Below are 25,571 nucleotides of genomic sequence, written 5' to 3' on the forward strand. Positions count from 1 at the left end.
AGCTCTTCTTTTCACATTGGTGTCACCCCCTGTGATGGTGTCACCCGGTGTGGCCCGCACCCCCTAGTAATGCCACTGCATTTACCTACACTAATATTACTTCTTTCTAGCACACTTCCACAACAGTCAGGGGCCTAAGTGGAGCTACAAAGGTATAAGATAATTACAGTTTAAGGATTGTGGATCAGTTACATTTAATTATTCAGAAACTGATTTTTAGTTTGTTGTTTTGCTGTTGTTCTTGCTATCTATATACCATGTTCGTTTTATAAATACTTAGATAATATTTGACAAAGGATGCCAAGAGTATTATGTATTTTAAGGAGATAACACAACAATAGCTGTTTTCCTTTGTCTTACTTTTATTGAAACTTAGAACTAAGCCATCTGGTAAGGAATGATTCTCTGCTGTCATCCACTTCTGTATGTAATCTTGAGCTAGTGAGTTATAAAAACACAAGGCTTAAAGCAAATTGGGAGCCTGGTAAGTGAGAATAACCTGCACCTGCTAGCAAAAAAAATTTAAATACCATATATGCAATGTTTTACATTTATCAGACTAAAAAATATATATATATTCTCATATTTGTATAAGCCCTGGCCTTAATAAGAAAATAAATGAAATACAAATCCATTATAAATCCCCTTCAACCCCTCCTTTAGATTCAATCTTGCTTTTTGTGATTTGAAGGAAAAGGTGTGGAGCAATAAATGTACTGAATTACGAAATAAAATGCAGGCTGCAACCTTTACATTAGTGGATTTACACAGGGACGCATTGCCAGTCAAGTCACAGTAAGCATAATAACATCCTGCAATTTTTCTGGATTTTAGTTTTCTTAATGCTCCCAGAAAAAGATGAAGCATGACTATTGCTTCTAAATAAGGATGAATAAATGAACAACTCAGAAGTGGAAAGTCTCAGCCACACTCATGGTCAGTTTATGTAAATAATATTTATAGCAAATATTTCACCAATGTAGTATGATTGCTAATAAGTTTCATCAGGGATAGTTATAATTGTGTATTATAAAAATTAAGAAACAAGCGATAGGAAGCACTGAGATGCATAAAGGTATGCAGCAGAAATATGCCACTGAGGGCATAACTACAGATCATCATAGCAAAACTAACTACTCTGTCCTCAGTAGATCTCTGGTCTATTTCAGCATATCAGACAGGGGTGTATTTACCACAAGGCAAACAAGGCACTTGCCTAGGGCGGCATTTTTCAGGGGGGCATCACCTCCCCCCAGAAGAAGGGATAAAAGAAGGGACACGTGAATGATGGAAACCAGGTGAGATCTGAGAGAGGCTGCGGGCTGCTTGATTCCCGGGGATGTCCGGAGTGTGAAGATAAGTGTCTTTGTGTAGCTGGGGAAGGAGGGGTGGTGGAAGGCTCTCCCGGGTGAGGGGCAGGGGTATTATTTGATCAATGTCCATCTCCGCGGGAGGGGGAAGGGAGGGTTGTATTAGTCGGTGTCCATGGGGACAGACAATTTTTGTGTTGCCTAGGGCAGCACAAAACCTAAATACACCAATGATATCGGATCTTAGCATTTTAGTGCAAACTCTTATCCCTCCCACCTAAAAAGATAGCCTAGTCAAAAAAAACAAGAGTTTTAGTAGCAATGTTAATACCCATTAGTTTTTTTTATATGATTACATAATTGAAAGCGCTACTACAAACAATTACTCTATAACAAATGTTTTTTGATGAAGGACACTGGGATTTTTTTTTACAGCCTTGGTAAAATTTAATTAGGTATAGAGGAATAATTTCAGACTGGCTGGGCTACAGTAAAGGTTCTAGAGGATAATAAATCTCCAATGCTAAGGCAGATAAATAAAACAGATAAAGCAAACGAGGTCTATGATTAGCAGTAATCCTGATGATTCTGTGCATCTTAAAGCAATTGTAAAGCTTCCCTTTTTTGTATTAATATAATAGACATGTTATACTTACCTGCTCTGTGCAATGGTTTTACACAGAGCAACTCTGATCCTCTTCTTCTGGGGTCCCCTGCAGGTGCTTCTGGCTCCTCCCCCTGGCAAGTGCCCACCATAGGAAGCTTTCTATGGCGGGCACTTGTGAGCTAAGTTGTTTGCGTTTATTCAGACAAGCAGCCCAGTTTGGTAGAGAATGCATTAAGGTTAAAAAAAAAAGCCTTTTACCTTCACAACTACTTTAAAGCGGAGCTCCAATCAAAGGGTAAGTTCCGCTTTAAGAACTGCTCCCCATTAAGGATTAGCACATTTGGGGGGCGGGTACCCAAATTTTACAGGTACCCACTCCCACTTCCGGTCCGATCGCCTAGGCGATCGGAAGCGGAAGGTGCCCTCCCTCCCTACCTGTAGTCTTTTGGGACACTTGACAGGTCCCAGAAGACTACAGGACCATTCATGAAGCGCAGCGCTACTCGCACATGCGCAGTGGGTACCCGGCTGTGAAGCCGCAAGCTATCACAGCTGGGTGCCCACACTGAAGATGCCGGCCTCCTGGAATACAGGACGGGCAGTGAAATGGGCTGCGGGGGACACACTGCAGGACTGAGTGACAGGTGAGTGGCTGTTTTTTAAAAGTCAGCAGCTACAGTTTTTGTAGCTGCTGACTTTTATTTTTTGACAGTGTGAGTGGAACTCCGCTTTAAGCTTGCAATGCACTGTGCAAAAATTGTTAGCAGCGGCTACATCCAGTCGGATGCAGCTACTGTTCAGGTATTTTGACAGTCAGAGGGGCCTGCTATCAAAATACAATGGTCTCAGTGGGAGATTCAACCTTCCACACTGCATATCATAGATGGAGGCATTTTTTCAGTTTTTTTCATTCAGCCCACAGACTGAACAAAAAAAAAAACTATATGTTTATGGCCAGCTGAAAGGTAAATTTCCAATGTGTCTGTTTTTGCACAGTTAGGCTGGACATATATGGCTCCATTTTTTTTCTTTCAGCTAGGGGGCTGAGCAAAAAAAAAAACTGGACCAATTCCCACATCCAAACATTTGTGCATACACTGATCAGCTCTGCTGTCTATTGGATGCAGTGCTGATCGAACTAATGCTTTCCAAAAGGCTTGTTTGTGATCAACTGCTCTCAAACATGACCAGTCATAGATTAATCAAAATTCTTCCGGTCCTTGCTGGACCATCTGAATTTCAATCCATTTATGGCCCACTGTACATTGGACCACTGTGTGTATTCATATGTCATACTTATGATAGCCCTGTTTAAGCAAGGAATCACTGTAGTAGTCACAACTACTACAGTGATTGCTGCTATATTCCGGATCCTAGGCCAAGTGGCTGCCATGATGTATAGTGAATACAGGGGGTCACACTGATTGGATGAGTTGGAAATAGTGATATCACCACCCCAATTCTCTGTCTCAGCCAAGCAAAGAATGCTTTGCATTAATTGATAAAAGTGCAAGGTGTTCTGCAAATTTCCCTCATGCTGAGCAAGCAACCCCCTGTGTTCACTATGCAGCAGGCAGCCAATTGGCTTGGGACCCTGGAATTCAGATTTAAGGTCAGTGCTCCATACTGCAAACTTTACAGTTTAATTTATCTCAATAGCCTTCTTTATAGAACCCCCTCTAACTTCCAGGCCTCTTAGCAGCTACATGACTTGCTATTGTTATAGTTACACTGTATGTCAGATATAAATATTAGGCCAGGTCCTAGAATGCTTCACAGGTTAAAGTAGTATTTTAATAAATCCATTAAGCACATTTTTTTATTATGAAGGTATGCATACATTGTAAATATTTTTTATCTCTTTCCACCAGAGAAAAAAACTTGTACTCCCTAGTTTGCACTTCTTTGTCTGCTCTGTTTGGCTCCTTACAGACTATCAATTAGAAAAAGAGAGCCTAAAAGCAAATAGTCTCTGCTCTGCTCTCTCTTTCAAAACACATAATGCTCTTTCACACCAGTGTCATGATGCTCCCTTTAATACATTTTTATTTTTTTAAATGAGATTAAAATACCAAAATAAAAACACAAATTTAAATAAAGGAAACTTACAAAAAAAAATAGGTCCAAGATAAAACCATCATCATTTCTCCTTAATAGCATCATTACTTTTATGTTTTATTGGTTATATGACTATGGATGTGTCATTTGTGGACACGCAAAATAAGTTTGTGCAAGTGTTGGAAAAGATGTTATATATTTGCTCTCTAGAATAAGTGAAACTCCATTTCTACATCCTTGAAATTAAGTGACTGAAAAGTTTTTTTCTATGTATTATGTGTATCAGTTGTTCAATATATTTCTTAATCTTTCTGATATTTTTTTGGAACAGTACCTCTATTTGTTTAACTGTTTTAGTTTCAGCCATAAATAACAGAAGGGAAGAAAAGTAGAAAATAACACAATAAAAACCTTCCTGGGAACTTTTTTAATTTTTGGCATTTGGTGTAAACACTGGTCTGGTAGTAAAAGTGAAACTTGTTCAATACAAAGTAAAATGTTGTCTTAAATACCTACTCTTCTATTGATACTTTTTTTTCGCAAATATCCCCACTATTTGATTTGCCTCCCAGAGCTCTGTGTATTAAGGCCTGTGTAATTTTGGTATTGGTCCATATCAGAACTTATACAATAAACGTTCTCCCTTGTGATAGTGCTTGGACCTGGTGTTTGGCCAGGTCATGTGCCAAGCACTGCATTGAGGAAGAAAGAGGAGAGAGTCCCATTCTTTTTCATATATGAAAATACAAGGTATTTCAAAGGCCTCTGACTGCTACATGAGGGTGAGCGGTGGCATGGAAAAGGTATGTATCTACAACAGAGGGGGCAACGTGTCAATCATACATTTGACCTTTTATTATGCCTTTTAATTTGGACAATGAGTGTGAATTTTTATGTTTATGACAGCTGGATGGATGTTTTCTACACATATATATTCTCATGGAATCATATTTCTTTTGACAGCTCCATTTATTCCTCTAAGCGCAGACAGCTTTGTGAAGTTTGACGCATATGGAGATGGGCTTGGTCTGTACAACGTATTCAATTTCCAGTACAACAATGGAAAATACTCCTATTTAAAGATAGGCCAATGGGCTGAAACCTTGTCCTTGGATTTTGACTTGATACAGTGGTCGAAGAGTATGGTGCCAACTTCACAGTGCAGTGACCCATGTGCACCAAATGAAATGAAGAGTATGCAACCAGGAGACGTCTGCTGCTGGATCTGCATTCCATGCGAAACTTTTGAGTACCTGGCAGATGAGTTCACATGTGTTGACTGTGGTCCAGGCCGGTGGCCAACCTCAGATTTAACTGTTTGCTATGACCTACCAGAAGACTACATTAAGTGGGAAGATGCATGGGCCATCGGGCCAGTGACCATTGCCTGTCTTGGCTTTATTTGTACATTTCTGGTCGGAGGAGTTTTTGTCAAGCATAACAGTACTCCTTTAGTAAAAGCTTCAGGGAGAGAACTTTGCTACATTCTACTGATTGGTGTATTCCTGTGCTACTTTATGACATTTTTCTTCATAGCCAAACCTTCCCCAGTTATTTGTACTCTACGCAGATTGGGACTTGGGACCTCTTTTGTAGTTTGCTACTCAGCTCTTCTTACAAAGACAAATCGCATTGCCAGAATATTCAGTGGGGTGAAAGAAGGTGCTCAAAGACCTAAATTCATCAGCCCCAAGTCTCAAGTCATCATATGTCTAAGTCTTATCTCAGTTCAGATTGTCATTGTGTCTGTGTGGTTAATGCTGGAGTATCCTGGAACCAGGCGGTTTACGCTTCCGGAGAAGAGAGAAACTGTCATACTAAAATGCAATGTCAAGGATTCCAGTATGTTAATTTCTTTAACATACGATGTTGTACTAGTAATTTTATGTACTGTATATGCCTTTAAGACAAGGAAATGCCCAGAAAATTTCAATGAAGCCAAGTTTATTGGATTTACAATGTACACAACTTGTATAATCTGGCTTGCATTCCTTCCTATATTCTATGTGACATCAAGTGACTACAGGGTAAGTTCATGAATATGTTATATTGTTTTATCATAGCCTTAACTAGGATGCTTAAATATATCTATGAACTTAAGGATAAGATATAGTATTTGTTAATATACAGTGGATATAAAACGTATACACACCCCTGTTAAAATGTCAGGTTTCAGAGATGTTAAAAATTGAGCTAAAGATAAATCATTTCAGAACTTTTTCCACCTTTAATGTAACCTATACACTGTACAACTCAGTTGAACAACAAACTGAAATCTTTTAGGTGGAGGGAAGTAAAAATAAAAAAGTTAAATAATATGGTTGCATAAGTGTGCACACCCTTAAACTAATACTTTGTTGAAGCGCCTTTTGATTTTATTACAGCACTCAGTCTTCTTGGGTATGAGTCTATCAGCATGGCACATCTTGACTTGACAATATTTGCCCACTCTTCCTTGTAAAAACACTCCAAATCTGTCAGATTGCGAGGACATCTCCTGTGCACAGCCCTCTTCAGATCACCCCACAGATTTTTGATCGGATTCAGGTCTGGGATATGGCTGGGCCATTCCAAAACTTTAATCTTCTTCTGGTGAAGCCATTCCTTTGCTGATTTGGATGTATGCTTTTGGTCGTTGTAATGCTGAAAGATGAAATTCCTCTTTATGTTCAGCTTTCTAGCAGAAGCCTGAAAGTTTTGTGCCAATATTGACTGGTATTTGGAACTGTTCATAAATCCCTCTACCTTGACTAAGGCCCCAGTTCCCGCTGAAGAAAAAACAGCTCCAAAGCATGATGCTGCCACCACCATGCTTCAATGTGGGTATGATGTTCTTTTGGTGATGTGCAGTGTTGTTTTTGCGCCAAACGTATCTTTTGGAATTATGGCCAAAAAGTTCAACCTTCATTTCATCAGACCATAACACATTTTCCCACATGCTTTTGAGAGAATATGGCACTCACATTCCACAAGACCGGAAGTGGCATCAAGGACGGTGGGTGCGTAGCCTAGGTAATGCATTTCGGAGCACCAATCAGCTCCTTTGTCAAACCTTGAGGTTTGATAAAGGAGCTGATTGGTGCTCCGAAACGTGTTACCTAGGCTACGGACCCACCTTCCTTGACGTTACTTCTGGTCTTGTGGTCCACGGTGGGTTTTTTGATACCACTTCCAGTTCTGCATTCTTCTCCAACCCTAGGAGTCAGGGATTTCCGTGGAGCACAGATGTCCAGCTTGTCTCTCGGCTCCACCTGGTCCTGGACACCACTGCAAACATACTACTTGACGAGTGGCTGTGGTCCTCATATTTCCAATGGTTTTTTACTTCTTCACACATGTGAGTGCTATATTTGTGGTTCATTAAATTATTCTTAATACTGCACTTGAAGGCACCCCCTTGAGTTCTTTTTCATTTCTGCAGAGATACATTCCAGTCTCCTGGTGGAGCTGCCTATAGGTGCTTTTTATGGACTTTTAGTAATCTGTATGGACTTTTTATGATCTGGATTAAATGGAATTAATATTGCATTATTGTTAATTCTTTTTATCCCACACTGTTCTTTTACTGTAGGTTTGCACCATATGCCAGGCTTCCATCTTGCCACTCTACCCCATAGCCCAGACATATGAAGAATACGGAAGATTGTTGTCACATATACCACACAGCCTGTACTTGCCAAATATTGCTGCAGTTCCTTTAATGTTGCTGTAGGCCTCTTGGCAGCCTCCCAGAACAGTTTTCTTCTCATCTTTTCATCAATTTTGGAGGGACATTCAGTTCTTGGCAATATCACCATTGTGCCATATTTTCTCCACTTGATGATGACTGTCTTCACTGTGTTCCATGGTATATTTAATGCCTTGGAAATTCTTTAGTATCCTTCTCCTAATTGATACCTTTTAACAAGGAGAACCCTCTGATGCTTTGGAAACTCTTTGCAGACCATGGCTTTTCCTGTAGGATGCAAATAAGAAAATGTCAGGAAAGACCTACTAGAACAGGTGAACTTTATCTGGAGTTAATCAGAGGCACTTTAAATGATGGCAGGTGTGTAGTGACTGCTATTTAACATGATTTTTAATGAGATTGCTTAATTCTTAACATAGTTACATCCCCAGTTATAAGAGGGTGTGCACATTTATGCAACCACATTATTTTAGTTTTTTATGTTTATTCCTCCTTATACAGTTTATAGGTCACATTAAAGGTGGAAAAAGTTCTGATATGATATATCTTTGTCTTATTTATTATCACAGAAATCTGACATTTTAACAGGGGTGTGTATACTTTTTATATCCACTATATGTGTGCAAAAAAGATTAACACAATGTAAACAGTAGTATAATTTTTGTGTTAATGTTTAGCAGTGCTACATAATGTACTTTACAGCCCTACTTAGCACATCTTGTTATAAAAATGTCAAACCATCCTTGTAAAGGCAAGTGACTCTCACATTTCACATTTGAACTCTCTAACAGAGTAACAGAAAGCAGTAAAACCTGATGGAGGTTCTAATTCTTTCTAAAAGATTCTAATCATTCTGTCCAAAAGCTAAAAAGTAAATTGGGTGAACATTATAGTTTTTTTGCCCTCTGAGATTCCACTTCCTTTAAACCAACCCACGGGTGGGGGGGTCTTTTATGCCCTGTGCTCAGAGAAAATAAATGTAACATGTTGGGCATCATTCAACTTGGAAGAGCAGGGGTCAGCACTGGAAATAAGGTAAGTATGGGGCCTTGTATTTTGTGGACCATTCACAGATTACAGTACATATCATTCAACATTAGCTGCAGCTCTCATATCCACAGCGGGCTGGAAATATAGTAAGAGCTGTACTATTTGGTATGAATGAAAGTACACATTTTAAAGAAAGGCAAGGTTACTAGAGGTAACTTTTTTTAATTATTAAAAAGCTGTTATCCTGGAGTTCTAGCTCAACATGTGTCATTGGGAATTAGACCTTGATGTTAGATTTAGGGCTGGTTAGGGCTACATAACAGAATGTTTTAGAGACATGTTAGCTGGTCACTGTACCCAACAGTAAATAGGCAATTCTCTCACTTTTCACACTGTAGTAATTAATCTTTAGAGACCCTTGAAGTGGTATCCCTACTGTATAATTGCTGCCATATGACAAGGGACAAGCACTTTCAATTCAGTATTACATGTCTGTTCAGCAGATTCAGGGTGCTTTACAAGCTACATCTTTTCCTATTAGTTAAGTGCCAATTTAAAAAAATACTCATGTAACATCACTGTTAAAGCTTGTAAATTTGGATTTCAAAGAAAATGCGTAGGTACATGATTATTTATGTGAAAACATGAGAGTTTCAGTTTGAAGTGGCTATTTCTGAATTTGGGTTACTATATCTAAAATACACTGCTCAAAAAATTAAAGGAACACTTTGAAAACACATCTGATCTCAATAGGGAAAAATATCATGCTGGATATCTATACTGATATGGACTGGGTAATGTGTTAGGAATGTAAGAATGCCCCATCGTGTGATGTAAATGAAAGTTATCAACCTACAGAGGACTGAATTCAAAGACACCCCGAAAATCAAAGTGAAAAATTATGCAGCAGGCTAGTCCATTTTGCTGAAATTTAATTGCAGCAACTCAAAATGGTACTCAATAGTTTGTATGGCCTCCACGTGCGTGTAAGCATGCCTGACAATGTCTGGGCATGCTTCTAATGAGACGACGGATAGTGTCCTGGGGTATTTCCTCCCAGATTTGGAGCAGGGCAGTGCTGAGCTCCTGGACAGCCTGAGGTGCAACCTTGCGGCGTCGGAAGGACCGAAACATGATATCCCAGAGGTGTTCTATTGGATTTATATCAGGCGAGCGTGGGGGCCATTCATTGGTATCAATGGCACGTATTGATGTGCCATCCTGGAGGAGTTGGACTGCCTGTGCAACCTCTGAAGGGTCCAGGTATTGCCCCATGCTATCAGTAGTGACACTGACCATAGCCAAATGCAAAACTAGTGAAAAACAGTCAGAAAAGATGAATAGGGAAAAAATGTCAGTGGCCTCCACCTGTAAAACTATTCCTGTTTTGGGGGTTGTCTCATTGTTGCCCATCTGGTGCACCTGTTGTTAATTTCATTAACACCAAAGCAGTTGAAACTGATTAACTTAACTTAACTGACCAGAACAATATCCCAGGAGTTTAATTGACTTGATGCTATACTCTGATTAAAAAGTGTTCCTTTAATTGTTTTGAGTAGTATATATTAGTCTACATTTTAACATGGACCCTACCTTTGATATGCTGGCCTCTACGCTTTCACAAAACTGTATAGCTGTAGTCTAGTTATTTCTTGTAGGATAATGTTTGCTGCTAATATGTCTATTGAATTCATAGGGAGCGTCAATGTCACTGCCGTACTAAAGATTTTATTTAATTTTGTCTTTCTGGATTTTGACATTTTATGAGAAATGTGTTTCAAGACCAGATATATTATATCTGTATCTTTATAGAAATATAGTGCTTTTTAAGTGCTTTTATAGAAATTATTTATAAACAAATTATATTATTTATATAGATTATTTCATCATATTTGTAATGATATTGCTTTACCTTTTATGCTATAAAACTATTTTCGATCTGGCCAACATATACAATTCCTTATGGCTTCCTTACCAGATATAGCTTTTAGTGAGAACACTAGCTCCCACCTTGGATATCAAGTTGTGACGAAGGTAAATGATCTTTGGGACCAGTATAACCCAACACAAAGAATGCCTCATGATTTATTAACTGGAAATTAGGGCTGTGATGCCATCTCTGGCCATATTGTAAAAACCATAAAGGGCAGTAGCTCTGAACCTGATTTATATCATGCAAGGTAAAGTATCCTTACAAAGTTAAATAAAATGCGAAACCCAACTGTATATAGAGCTGCAGTCATACAGTATCGTGTAACCCCAGATATATTTATTAGTCTCAGTTTAATGATTTATAATGCATGTCAATGGTCATTTTTAGCATTACGAGCCAATGAGAAGTAAAAATAACTATTGATATAGCAAACAATTGTGGTTATAGCTTATTGAATTAAACCTATTCTCTAAATTTAAGCAGTATGGTCTATAATCATATTTGCCTCATGGCAGATAATTCTAATAGATAAGCTAGATATGTTTCCATAGTGAGATGAAATAGTTATTGTAGTATTCATGCAGAGGATTATGTCATGCTGGCAGTCTACATTAAATTCAGTTTATGTCTGAAAGTTTCAGCTTTATTGATATTTTTGGTCTGCGATTTCTAATGAATTAAAAATTTTGCACGTTAGAAGGATGTCTTTTGGGAAAACATGCTATTATGTTATTTTTTATTTCTCTGGGTAACAGCTGATCAATCTTTCAATGTATATGTGTAACATATATACTGTATGTGGGAAATTTTTGTATGCAGTGGAAGGCTGGCTTAGACACTTAATAATTTCTTTCTTTTGTTTTAGGTCCAGACTACAACCATGTGTATTTCTGTAAGCCTAAGTGGCTTTGTAGTGCTAGGATGCCTGTTTGCACCAAAAGTCCATATCATCCTATTTCAACCACAGAAAAATGTTGTAACACACAGACTTCATTTAAACAGATTCAGTGTCAGTGGAACTGCAACTACATATTCCCAATGTGAGTATTTCAGAATCTAGAATTACACTCTATCTTGTGCCAATAAAATCTATTCTAACGGAATGAGAAAAATGGTAAGTCTTAGATGTTCAGGGTTTGACTTATAGTGTACCGGTCATATTCTCACTAACCTGTAACATTTTCAGCTCCTAGTACACTGCGTATTCCAGCAAAGCCCAATTAATCCCCGGGCTCCTTTGGTCTGGGAAGAACTCTGTAAAGTACCAACCCCAAACAGGTAAATCTGTTGCCTAAATCTGCTTCCAGGGTGGTCACATCATTGACAGTGGAGATAAATTAGTTCAGCTCTGCATTATAGGTTATAATGTCAGGGAATCTATCCTCATGTCAGCGCTCTGCCATTCCACGGCACGCGATTGCTGCAACATCTTTTACAGTTTATTTGCCCCTTCTTCACCTTCTGCATAATGCTGCACTCTGGGAATTACACAAAAAACACCATTGCAATGCGGAAAGGGGATGATTGTTAAAGTGTTACTAAACCCACTATATCTGGTCTCCTACAGTACACAAAACATGGAAATGCAATTATTTTAGTAAATATAAATTGCTAAATACTTTTTCTCATCAGCAGTTAGAGCAGTCTAGTGACTTCTATTAGTGTCCAACTAAGCACTAATTTAAGCTTGTAGGAGGAGTTTTCATTATGCTCTGACTGTCCTATGAGGCTGCAAAACCCATTTCCCTCAGTCTGGACAGTGTCGATTGGCCCTGTGCTGATCACATGCACCCTCTCAAAGAAAAAAATACACTCTAGCAATACACACTAAACTGAGCCTTGGTGCCCCAAGTCTCTCTCCTGGGACCAATTCTGTGTAACTTGTTCATAAATTATGTAAAGGTTGGAATTATTAGTTCAATCTCAGTGTATGCTGATGATACAAAGATAATGGGGGCAATAACTTTACAACAAGATAAAGCAACTTTACAAGAAAACCTATATTTGGCTGATGAGGTTCAGTGTAGGAAAATGTAAAGTAATACACTTTGAGTTACGGTGTACATGCTAGGGGCAGAACTTCTGTGGGAATCAGGAATGGAAATTGATCTACAGACGTCGGCCTATAGACGCCGGGCCCCACAGCACCTCCAAACGCTGTGCCCTACAGAACCTCCAGACGCCGTGCCCTACAACACCTCCAGACACCGTGCCCTACAGCACCTCCAGACGCCGTGCCCTACAGCACCTCCAGACGCCGTGCCCTACAACACCTCCAGACGCCGGGCCACAGCACCTTCAGACACTGGCCCACAGCACCCACAGACCGCCACGACTAACCAGCAGTAGACCCAGCTGCCCACCACTCTCCCTCTCCTCCCACAGATGAACCCAGCCTACGAGACCCGACTCTGCCTCCGCCACTGTGCAACAGACTCTCCGCATCAATACACCCTGGTGTGAAACCTGTCACCTCCCTCAATTGGCCAGCACTCCGCTCTCCCTCCTAATATGCCACCTGTACTCCTCCTCCTCGTACTCCTCTCCTCCATTCCCAAAATCTCCTCCCTCTACCCCCCTACTCCCCCAAAACAACTTTACTCTCCCAACACTACTTTCATCTCCCCACTACGGCTCTCACCACCTCCTCCTGATACTCCACTCTCCCACCGACCCAGACACCACCACTAACAGACCCACACGCTCTTGCACATCCCGCTCCCATGCCACCTTTCTCACCCTTCTCCTAACCACCGGGGATATCTCCCCGAACCCTAGCCCCACACCACCTCACTCACCCACCAGGCACCCTCCTACTCCCACAAACTGCCGCAACCCCCTCAACCTTATACCTGTCCCCCTCCTCCCCACATCCACCCCTCCACTCTCGGTTGCACTCCTGAATGCCCAATCAGTTTGCAACAAGCTCACCGCCATCCACAACCTCTTTATCTCCCACTCCCTCAACCTCCTAGCGGTCACCGAAACCTGGATCCAAGCCACTGACTCCACCTCCCCTGCGGCACTCTCCTATGGAGGTCTCGTCTGGTCCCATTTACCCAGACCGAGCGGTGGCAGAGGTGGTGGGGTCAGCATGCTCTTGTCACCACTGAGCACCTTCCTGGTCCTCCCAAACCCCCCATCTCTATCCTTCTCCTCCTTCAAGGCCCACTGCATCCGGCTCTTCTCTCCCACCCCTCTGAGGATTGCAGTAATCTATCGGCCTCCTGGACCCGTATCCCGCTTCCTCGAAGACTTTTCCGCCTGGCTACCCTTCTTCCTCTCCTCTGAGATACCAACCATCATCCTTGGAGACTTCAATATCCCTATCAATGTCAACAACCCGGCTACATCCCAACTCCTGCATTTAACCTCTTCCTTTGCACTCACACAGTGCACACAGTCCTCCACCCACACCGACAGGAACACCCTGGATCTTGTTTTCTCCCATCTCTGCACCCTCCACAACCTCACTAACACCCCTTTCTCTCTCTCTGACCACAACCTCATTACGTTCTCCATCTCCCCATCCTCAAACACCTCCCCCCCCAAACGTCAAACCATCACCAGCCGTAACCTCCGCAACCTGAACCCGGCCCCTCTCCACTCTGCAGCTGACCGTCTGTACGACAGTATTCTTCCACTGTCATGCCCTGACCTGACCACTGCTATGTATAACGGCTCACTGTCACCTGCCTTAGACTCCTTAGCACCCCTAACCACACGTAGCATTTGACCCCGACCGCTTCAACCCTGGCAGAACGACCACACTAAAAATCTTAAACGTTGCAGTCGTGCCCTGGAGTGATTATGACGAAAAACTAGATCCCGTCGAGCCTTCTCCTTCTACAAATACGCCTTCCTCACCTACACCTCCTCCCTCCACGCCGCCAAACAAGCCTACTTCATTACCCTCATCAACACCCTCTCCACCTGCCCTCGCCGGCTCTACCTCCCCACCTAGCCTCCCTCCCACCATAACCCCATCAATTCCCCCCTCCTCCGACCTCACAACTGCCCTGCCCCCCACCACACCTAATACCCCACACACTATAACCTCCCCAACACTCCGCTCCTTCAGCCTTGCTACCACTGAGGAGGTCACTAAGGTCTTCTCAGAAGCCTGCCTCACCACTTGCCCCCTTGACCCTGTCCCCACACAACTCCTCCGGTCACCCTCCTCCTCCATCCTACGCTCTCTCACCCACATCTTCAATCTCTCCCTCTTTACTGGCGCATTCCCCTCCCCCCTACAGCATGCACACATCACCTTCATACTCAAAAAACCCTCCCTGGACCCCACCGACCTGAACAACCTTAGACCCATCTCCCTGCTGCCATTTACATCCAAGCTCCTTGAGCGCTTAGTCTACAATCGCCTAAGCTCCCACCTCACTGACAACAACCTCCTTGATCCACTACAGTCTGGCTTCCATCCCATACACTCCACCGAAACTGCCCTACTCAAAATCACTAATGACCTGCTAACCGCCAAAGCTAATGGCCACTACTCAGTCCTCCTACTCCTCGACCTTTCCGCGGCCTTTGACACAGTTGACCACCCCCTCCTCCTTAATAAACTACACTCCCTTGGCATCAGAGACTCCGCTCTCTCCTGGCTCTCTTCCTATCTATCCTAACGCTCCTTCAGCGTTACCTATAACGCTACCACCTCCCCCTCTCTCCCCCTCTCTGTTGGGGTCCCCCAAGGCTCTGTCCTCGGGCCCCTTCTCTTCTCCATCTACACCTCCTCCCTCAGCAAACTGATACACTCCCACAGCTTCAACTATCACCTCTACGCAGATGACATGCAAATTTACCTCTCCACCCCTCACCTCACCCCTTCAGTCTCCACCCGTATCGCCCACCTACTGAACGACATGTCAGACTGGATGTCACTCCATTTCCTCAAATTGAACCTTTCCAAAACCGAGCTCCTGATTTACCCCCAGCGCGCGCCCCCCCCCCCATCCTCTCCCTCACGACCAACAACGCCACCATCAGCCCCACCCTGCAAGCCAAAGTCCTAGGTGTCACTCTAAACTCAAACCTGTCCTTCCAACCCCATGTCCAATCATCGGCAAACTCATGCAGGCTCCACCTCCGCAACATCTCCAAAATACGTATGTTCCTAACCCCAGACACTACTGAACTACTTATTATCTCATGACTCGACTACTGCAACTCCCTTCTCACCGATCTACCCCAACACAGGCTATCCCCGCTTCAGTCTATCCTGAACTCAGCAGCCAGACTCATCCACCTTACCAACCGCTCCGCTTCTGCCACCCCCCTCTGTCATTCCCTCCACTGGCTTCCGATTGCCCAATGCATTAAATTCAAAATACTAACACTGACATACAAAGCCATTCATAACTCTGCCCCAAACTACCTCACCGACCTGATACCCAAATACCGCCCAACCCATACTCTTCGCTCCTCACAAGACCTCCTACTTTCTAGCTCGCTGGTCTCCTCCTCCCATGCCCGACTGCAGGACTTCCCCCATCCTCTGGAACTCACTACCCCAATCCATCAGACCGTCACCTACCCTCCTCACCTTTAGGCACACCCTGAAAACCCATCTATTCAGGGAAGCCTACCCAACCCTCGCTTAACAGCTGATCTCCTCCACTCCTCTTACCACTCCATCCCCCACAGCCACTTCCTCTTGTACCACTATCCCCTCCCTCCTAGATTGTAAGCTCGAAAGAGCAGGGCCCTCGAACCCCTCATGTACTGTTTGGTTACTGTGTTGTCTCATGTTCTGTCCCCCACTATAATGTACAGCGCTTAGCAAACCTTTTGGTGCTATATAAATACTGTATAATTATAATAATATAATAATAATAATCTGGGGGTCCTAGTAGATAGATAGGTAGGTAAATAACAGACTAAAAAGGCATTAAAAAGGGAATTTGCTCAAAGATAAAACTATAATTCTACCAATATACAAAACTCCTGTTTGGCCATATCTTGAATATGCCAAGCAATTCTGGTCACCAATTCTCAGGAAGGATGTGTTTGAACTGGAGAGAGTACAGAGAAGGGCAATAAAGCTAATAAGGAGGCTTGAAGACCTCAGTTATATGGAAGGACTACAAATATTAAATGTATTTTCCCTGAAGAAGAAGCACTTAAGAGGGGATATGAGATGATAAATACACAATCCATAGAGCGCTCCTGCTGGGACAAGACCTTGTTAGGTACTGTGGCTCTTGAACATACAAATAGATGTCAAAGTATGAACTATCAAATCTGAACAAAGCACATATTTCTAAAGTGTTTCCTTGACTCTCTCCGAAGCACTAAGTGTCATTTATGTCTGTCTATTTCCTCTGTTAATTATCAGCATGAGTTACTTCTGACAAGTTTTCTTTACACCAAGAGAAAAATGGTGACAGGGGAGGGACCTATAGCTTATTGACAGCCTCAGCTCTGTTCCTGTGTGCTGTGTGAAGGGGGAGTGTCTCTGCCCTCCAATCAGCTCTCAGAGCTCTTGTGTAGTTTGTAACTGCAGCTACCTGCCTCCTGTTTTGTGAGTCTGTGAAAATTATTATTTTCAGCTCTGAGTTTTATAAGGATGTAAAGGAGAGATGGATATAAATAAACAGGTACGACTTTCGGAGAAGGATTTGTTTTACCTCCGTCATCACCTGCGGCTAGTAACTTTGCTGGGTATATGCAAGGACTTACAGCCACTTTAAGTTAAATATAGCAGTTTATTTTTCTACCCCATGAGCTAATGAGCATTTAACTTTTGCAGTAAGGGTGGAACCCACTGCAAGGGCATGTTTGTGTAAATCCCAGAGTTAAGCTTTAAAATGATGCTGTGCTTTGCCAGGAAAAGCAAGAGATTCACTTTAATTTAGCTCTCCCCAACAACATATACTCTCCTTTTTTCACACCCTCGCTGCTCCATTCAGCTGCCAGAAGTGAAGGAGAGTCCTGTGTAAGTTCTGAGTCACAGTGACAGTCATGAGTGAAATGATCCTTCATATTCAGAAGTACAGGGTTTAACAGAAGTACCACATATAAACATTTATATATATATTTAGTTCTCAATGCTAACTGGACCAGCGAAGCAGCAAAAGAAAGGTAGGCATAGGCCTAGGTGTGGTTGGGGATTAGAGCAAACCTTCCATTTTGCCCTCAGTCAGTGGTCTCCAAACTACGGCCCAGGGGCCAGATGCAGCCCTTTGTTTGCATTTATCTGGCCCTTGGGGCACTATTTAATCCTGCGACACCAACAAAGGGGCACAAATCCTCTCAATGACACCAACGATGGGGAACAATGAAAGGGCACAGTTCCTCCCAATGACACCAATAATGGGGCTAAATTCCTTCCAATCACAAGATTGATGGGGCGCAATTCTCCTTACTGACACCTTACTGAAGATGAGGCATTGTTTGCTCCCACAGATACCCTCTGTTTCCTCTTGTACTTTGTATTGTAACTGTTATGTCTACCTTCATTTTGTAAAGCGCTGCGCAAATGTTGGCACTATATAAATCCTGTATAATAATAATAATGCCGGGGAATTTTCTGCTCCTGATCGCGCAGCCCCCCTAAAGTCTAAAGAACAGTAAACTGCCCCTTTGTTTAGAAAGTTTGGAGACCCGTTCTCTAAATGGACAAAGCACACATTTGTTTTATTGCCCTTAGTTTTTCTTTAAAGCAAACCTAAGCTTTGTAATCACCATTAAAGATAAATTCCAGGCTGTAAGGCATTGCCTGTTCTAGCTACCTGTGTAATTGAAGTAAGAAAATAAGGGCAATATACATCATATTTTACTCTGAAGTTGCCCCAGAGGTGGGAAAAATGGTTATGCTCCTGTGACCTATTCAGTGATCTGGAAGCTACAAGTCCTGGTATCACTTGTAGATGTGGCACTTTTTGGAGAAGGGTTGTTTTGGAGAGGGATTCATTTCTGCACCACCCACTGATCTTAATTAACTAATGGACAAGCACTGGCTATCATTAGGGTGGGCACAGCCAGACACAGCCAGACAGGCACAGATAAGACAAAAGACAGAGTAAATCCCAGTGCATATGACAGTTTATAGACAACAAAGAAACAAATTTAAAAGCTATTAACAAATCTTTGTATGACTGGCAAGCAGTAACTGGGCTTTGTACATTTTTTTAAAAACTGGAATTCAGTTTTAAATTCAGCTTTAAATATTTGCAATCATAAATGTATTGCTTGTGCAATACTTTGTCTGCCATACTTTTCATGTAGTTTAAGCCTATATTTTTTGGCTATGGAATCAAAAGCCTTTAGCGCTGTTTCCTACTGTCACCTGCTCCATTTGAGTGGTACTAAAAAGCCTCAAGTTTAATCTGCGGTTTTCTAAATTGAAAACAAGACATCCTTAAAATCTTCCACAAATTACAGAGAACACATATACTCCATTTAAAAGCTTGGTCAGCAGGGCTCTGCTAAATAGTTTATGACAAGTCATATGTGTGCAAATCTATGAAGAATGCATAAAGGGGTAGTTACAGGGGTCCTGTTGGACAAGGAAACCAAATATTTGTGAGCCTTTTACTGACTACTGACTTTAATAAATTATGTTTGTATAGAAGAGCAAAGTAAGGCTCAGTAAGCTTTGTATTATCAAGTCTTTTAAAATCATTTTCAGGGCTACTTTGACGATACTATATAACCAATTATCACTTGTGCGATTTACAATTTAAGTACAGTTTCTCTGGTAACATTTTATTAAAGAACAAATATTGTATTTTTATTTTTTAAATGTACAGGAGTGAACAGCAAAGTGAATAGCTTTTAAAAATGCAGATACAGGAGATCAAATTGATAGAAACATTCTTACTAATGTGTGTTAATGATATACTAATACTATATATATATATATATATATATATATATATATATATATATATCCACAGCTATGTTTGCTCACTATATGTTCAGGCTGTTCTTCCTGCTTGCATTGCTTTACAAAGGTTGCGCTTTACTGCACCTTCTCCCAATACAAATTTATAGTTCTGCAGATCATGTTGCTGGTATTTTTAGGTGGACTTACTAAATGAGTACAAGCTGTTCCTCTTGCAAAGTGAATGTTAGTGAAGAAGGTGAAGCTGTGTACACTTTAAGGCTGCATTTACACCTGAGTGTTTTGCTGCTTGTAGCTTGAAGCTACAAAAACAACCAGACTTCAATTGTTTTCTATGGTGCCTGTTCACACATGAGCATGCAAACACCTAAATACCTAATTATTTATGGGGGGATAGTTATTAGAGATGAGCGAATCGAAGTATCCGAAGTGGAATTCGAGTCGAATATCGGAAAAATTTCGATTCGTGCCGAATCCGAAAAACAGCCTAATTCGGACGCGCGAATCGAAATTTTTCCGAAAATGGCGGCTGACATGTGCGGCGACGGAGCGGGGATGTCGGGGAAGGCGCGCAGACAAGGCGCGCTGCCCCATAATGCATTCCTCAACGACATGTGATCGCATCAGCCAATCAGCAGCCAGCCAGCCAGCACTGTGTAATGGTCGAGGTATATATAGCGGCCATTTTGGAAATCTTCATTTGCCTGCAGTCATTGAACAGAGGCAGACCGCTCTGTACTAGGGACAGGGACAGAGTTAGGGCCACAGAAACGAGAATTGGGGACAGAGAGAAGTTACTTAGGGACAGAGAACCATTACTCAGGGACACAGACTTGTTAATGAGGGCCACAGAATCGTTATTTAGGGACAAAGAAACGCTAGTTAGGGCCACAGAATTCATACTCAGGGACAGACAGAATTTTCACTCAGTGCCAGAGAATTGTTACTTAGGGCCACAGAAACGTTATTAGGGCCACAGAATTTTTACTCAGGGACAGACAGAATTGTTACTGAGTGCCAGAGAATTGTTACTCAGGGACAGACAGAATTGTTACTGAGTGCCAGAGAATTCTTACTCAGGGCCACAGAATTCATTCTCAGGGACAGACAGAATTGTTACTCAGGGACAGACAGAATTGTTACTGAGTGCCAGAGAATTGTTACTCAGGGACAGACAGAATTGTTACTGAGTGCCAGAGAATTGTTACTCAGGGACAGACAGAATTGTTACTGAGTGCCAGAGAATTGTTACTCGCACAGACACAAAATTGTTACTTGCACAGACACAGAATTGTTACTCGCACAGACAGAATTGTTACTCAGGGCCACAGAATTCATACTCAGGGACAGACAGAATTGTTACTGAGTGCCAGAGAATTGTTACTCAGGGACAGACAGAATTGTTACTGAGTGCCAGAGAATTGTTACTCAGGGACAGACAGAATTGTTACTGAGTGCCAGAGAATTGTTACTCAGGGACAGACAGAATTGTTACTGAGTGCCAGAGAATTGTTACTCGCACAGACACAAAATTGTTACTTGCACAGACACAGAATTGTTACTCGCACAGACACAGAATTGTTACTCAGGGCCACAGAATTCATACTCAGGGACAGACAGAATTGTTACTGAGTGCCAGAGAATTGTTACTCAGGGACAGACAGAATTGTTACTGAGTGCCAGAGAATTGTTACTCAGGGACAGACAGAATTGTTACTGAGTGCCAGAGAATTGTTACTCGCACAGACACAAAATTGTTACTTGCACAGACACAGAATTGTTACTCGCACAGACACAGAATTGTTACTGAGTGCCAGAGAATTGTTACTCAGGGACAGACAGAATTGTTACTGAGTGCCAGAGAATTGTTACTCAGGGACAGACAGAATTGTTACTGAGTGCCAGAGAATTGTTACTCAGGGACAGACAGAATTGTTACTGAGTGCCAGAGAATTGTTACTCGCACAGACACAAAATTGTTACTTGCACAGACACAGAATTGTTACTCGCACAGACACAGAATTGTTACTCAGGGCCACAGAATTCATACTCAGGGACAGACAGAATTGTTACTGAGTGCCAGAGAATTGTTACTCAGGGACAGACAGAATTGTTACTGAGTGCCAGAGAATTGTTACTCGCACAGACACAAAATTGTTACTTGCACAGACACAGAATTGTTACTCGCACAGACACAGAATTGTTACTCAGGGCCACAGAATTCATACTCAGGGACAGACAGAATTGTTACTGAGTGCCAGAGAATTGTTACTCAGGGACAGACAGAATTGTTACTGAGTGCCAGAGAATTGTTACTCAGGGACAGACAGAATTGTTACTGAGTGCCAGAGAATTGTTACTCGCACAGACACAAAATTGTTACTTGCACAGACACAGAATTGTTACTCGCACAGACACAGAATTGTTACTCGCACAGACACAGAATTGTTACTCAGGGCCACAGAATTCATACTCAGGGACAGACAGAATTGTTACTGAGTGCCAGAGAATTGTTACTCAGGGACACCTAATCGTTGAATTAAATAGTATGTCAGACAACATGCAGAGGAGTGGCAGAGGAGGCAATGTTTTAGGAGCGAGCAGACGTGGCAGCAGAGGAAGGGGTCGAGGCAGCAGTATTCGCAGCCAGAGGCCAGTGCTCCCGGTGTCATCCAGCGGTCGTGTCTCCACCGACAACCCTGCCGTCATTGATTGGTTGGCTCGGTCGTCTTCCTCTTCCCAGGTCACCTCTGACACCTACAGCCAACGGTCGGTGGGTACGTCAGACACAACCGTTAGTTGGCATGGCCCGGGAGCAAGCCCACTGAAATCACGTGTCCTCTACCTGCCCCTGTCCTTTGCTGTTCCCTCACCAAGCGAAGTATCGCATGCTGTGGGCTCAGCCCCACTGTACAGTGAGGAAGAGCTAACAGAGGGCGGTCAGGAACGGGGGGAGACATCGGCCTTTTCAGCAGCCAAGCGAACAAGTACTGGCGAGGAGAGTGGCTCGGTAGCCGGTCTAGAGACAGGTCTGTCTCCTGACCCAGACGCAGCCGAGGGGGCTAGTAGTGAGGCGGAGACCCTACTTGATGATGAGGAGGTTGATCGCACTTGGCAGCCTCGTCGTCATCAGGCAATTTCTTCCGCATCATCAGGAGAAGAGGGTGGCAGCTTGGCAGCGAGCAAAACAGTCGGTGGGTTGCCCAGGAGACAGCAGCAGGGTCGCATCAGTGTCAGTGGAGCCAAACGTCCACGGAGTAGAGCACCAGCTCCACTGCAGCCTACCACCACGGCCAGTAGTGGTGCCGGTGCGCACGGAGGAAGTAGCAGTCAGCCAGTGAAGAGTAGCGGGGGCAAAGTTTCCTACTCGGTGGTGTGGCAATTTTTCCTCAAGCCGCCCGAGGAAGTAAACGTAGCCGTATGTCGACTATGTGGCCAGAAATGCAAGCGTGGCCAGGGGGCCCATGTTGGGACTACAGCGTTGCGTCAGCATATGCAGCGTCACCATTCGGTGGCCTGGGAAAACCGTGATAAACATACGGCGGTTCTGCCTGCCCCAGCCCCCGCTCCATCACCCGCTCCGTTACTTGCTCCGTCACCCGACGTCGTCAATCGCCCTCTATCAGCCAGTCAAGGCTCCAACACCTCTGCTGAGGGGAGTTGTCGCTCGTTGGCATCTTCCGCTCGTTCAGATGCTCCTTCTCCTGCTACTCCTCTTCTCGGATTCCGTCAACAGTCTTTCTTGGAATCCGTATCCAAGAGACAACAGTTTGCGAGCACGCACCCGACGGTGCAAAAGCTGAACGTCCTCCTGTCCAAGTTGCTGGTGCTGCAGTCCCTCCCTTTCCAACTGGTGGACTCAGCACCTTTCCGAGAAATGATGGCTTGTGCCGCGCCGCGGTGGAGAGTGCCAAGCCGTCATTTCTTTGCCCAAAAGGCAGTGCCAGCCCTGCATTCACATGTAGAAGAGATGGTGGGCCAGTCTTTGAGCATGTCGGTCTCTGCCAAAGTGCACGGCAGCGCCGACGTGTGGAGCTGTAACTACGGTCAGGGACAGTACATGTCATTTACGGCCCACTGGGTGAACGTGGTGCCGGCACAGCCGCACCAGCAACTTGGACAGGTCACGACGCTTTTGCCTCCACGTTTGCACGTCCTTGGTCCAGCAAGCATGTCCGCCTCTACCACCTCTTTTTCCGCCGTGTCCTCAGCCGCCACCCCCGTGCCAAGTCCCATTACCCGACCGGCATATCACATGTGCAGGGCGCAACGGTGTCACGCTGTGCTGCACCTGGTATGCCTTGGCGAACGTAGTCACACAGGGGAGGAACTGCTGAGTGTAATGAACAGAGAAATCGACAGATGGCTGTCTCCGCGCAAACTAAAAATCGGAACCATGTTGACTGACAACGGAAAGAACATGGTGTCTGCTCTGCGTCAAGGAAGGTTGTGCCATGCGCCATGCATGGCTCACGTGTTCAATCTGGTTGTCAAGCGGTTCCTAAAATCCACCATCCCACTGCAAGACATCCTTAAAATGTCACGTAAACTGTGCATGCATTTCAGCCATTCCTACACCGCAAAGAACACCCTCATTGAGCTGCAGCGGCAGAACGGAATTCCACAGCATCGCCTGATCTGCGACGTTGCAACAAGGTGGAATTCAACCCTACACATGTTAGACCGCCTTTACGAGCAGCGAAAGGCCATCACCGATTTCCTGATGTTACAAGCGGATAAAGGTACTCCCCTGTGTAACTTAGATGTCAGCCATTGGCAGCTCATGCGTGACACCTGCCGCTTGCTCAGGCCCTTTGAGGAGGCCACGCTATTCGTGAGTCGGCAGGACTATGGGATGAACGACGTCATTCCTCTGTTGCACGTCCTGGAACAAATGCTGTTAACAATGGCTGGTCAGGGTGCGGTAGACGTGGCGCACAGATCTCAACGCCACATGACCCCTGTGGGGGCAGGACAGGAAGAAGAGGAGGAGGTAGAGGAGGACATTTGTGCTCAGGAATTATTGAGTGAAATGGGTGGTTTTTCCACTCAGCGGACAGGAGTGGAGGAGCAGGAGCATCTGGTAGAGGAGGAGGAGGAGGAGACAGAGGACCCAGACGCACCGTGGCAGTATGCTGTGGAGATGGAGGCAGGGAGTCCCTCGCATTCCTTGGCACAAATGGCCCATAGCATGCTCGGTTGCTTGCGTAGCGACAGCCGAATAATAACCATCAGACAGAGGGATGACTTTTGGCTGTCCACCTTGTTGGACCCTCGCTACCGGTCCAAAATGGTGGCCTTTTTCACACCTGCTGAGAGGGAGGCCAAAATTACGTACTATAAAAACCACCTATGTAGTCAGTTGGTCTCTGCCTTTGTGCGCCAACGTCCATCCTCAGACACTGTGGGCCCTGTGCGCTCGCGTTCCGCTGGCATGGCAGCAGGGGAGGGGTGGGGTGGTAGGAGCAGTGGCAGCTCCACCAGCAGCGGCTGCCTCAGTCTGCAGTCGATGATGAGTAGCTTTCTTCACCAGCGCAGTGAGGAAACTACTAACCAGCCGCAGCAGCAGCAGCAGCATCAGGTGGACCTGGAGCAGGAGCTCAAACAACAGGCTTGGGCCTACTTGGACAGCACCCTGCCAACCGAGGTAGACAATCCCCTTGACTACTGGGCAACGAAACTTGACCTTTGGCCCCAACTAGCTGAATTTGCCCTTGAAAGGCTGTCATGCCCGGCCAGTAGCGTGGCATCGGAGCACGTGTTTAGTGCGGCAGGAGGTATTGTAACTCCGCGGAGGACACGACTGTCCACCCAAAGTGTGGAGAGACTCACGTTTGTGAAAATGAATCAGGCGTGGATTAGTCTGGATTTCAAACCACCAGTTCCTGACACAACTGACTAAATCCGCCATGAATCATGCCTCAAACATGTGCCACTTTCAGGTCTCCTCACACTGCTGGTGTGTTTAATTTTTTGACATAGGGTGCTGGCAGATTACGGGCCTCCTATAGCTGCTGCCAGGCCCCTAATCTGCCATAGGCCCCTATATACCGCCTCCTCATGCTGCTGCTAGGTCCAGAGTCTCTCATGGGTCCCTGTACGGCCTCCCATTGCTGCTGTCT

General features: G+C 43.9%; 1 protein-coding gene across 1 annotated transcript in view; it reads left to right on the forward strand.

The window, feature by feature from the left end:
• GRM3 (glutamate metabotropic receptor 3) overlaps positions 1-25,571 on the forward strand; it is a 318,817-nt gene that overhangs the window by 276,449 nt on the left and 16,797 nt on the right. The window contains exons 4-5 of the mRNA XM_089685978.1: positions 4,939-6,002; positions 11,452-11,626. Coding sequence (XP_089542104.1) covers positions 4,939-6,002; positions 11,452-11,626 — 1,239 coding nt within the window. The remainder of the gene's footprint in view (positions 1-4,938; positions 6,003-11,451; positions 11,627-25,571) is intronic.

This window comes from Staurois parvus, unplaced genomic scaffold (genome assembly GCF_062004578.1).
Source record: "Staurois parvus isolate SC_StPar_1 unplaced genomic scaffold, SC_StPar_1.0 ptg000019l, whole genome shotgun sequence".
In the NCBI taxonomy this organism is placed as follows: domain Eukaryota; kingdom Metazoa; phylum Chordata; class Amphibia; order Anura; family Ranidae; genus Staurois; species Staurois parvus.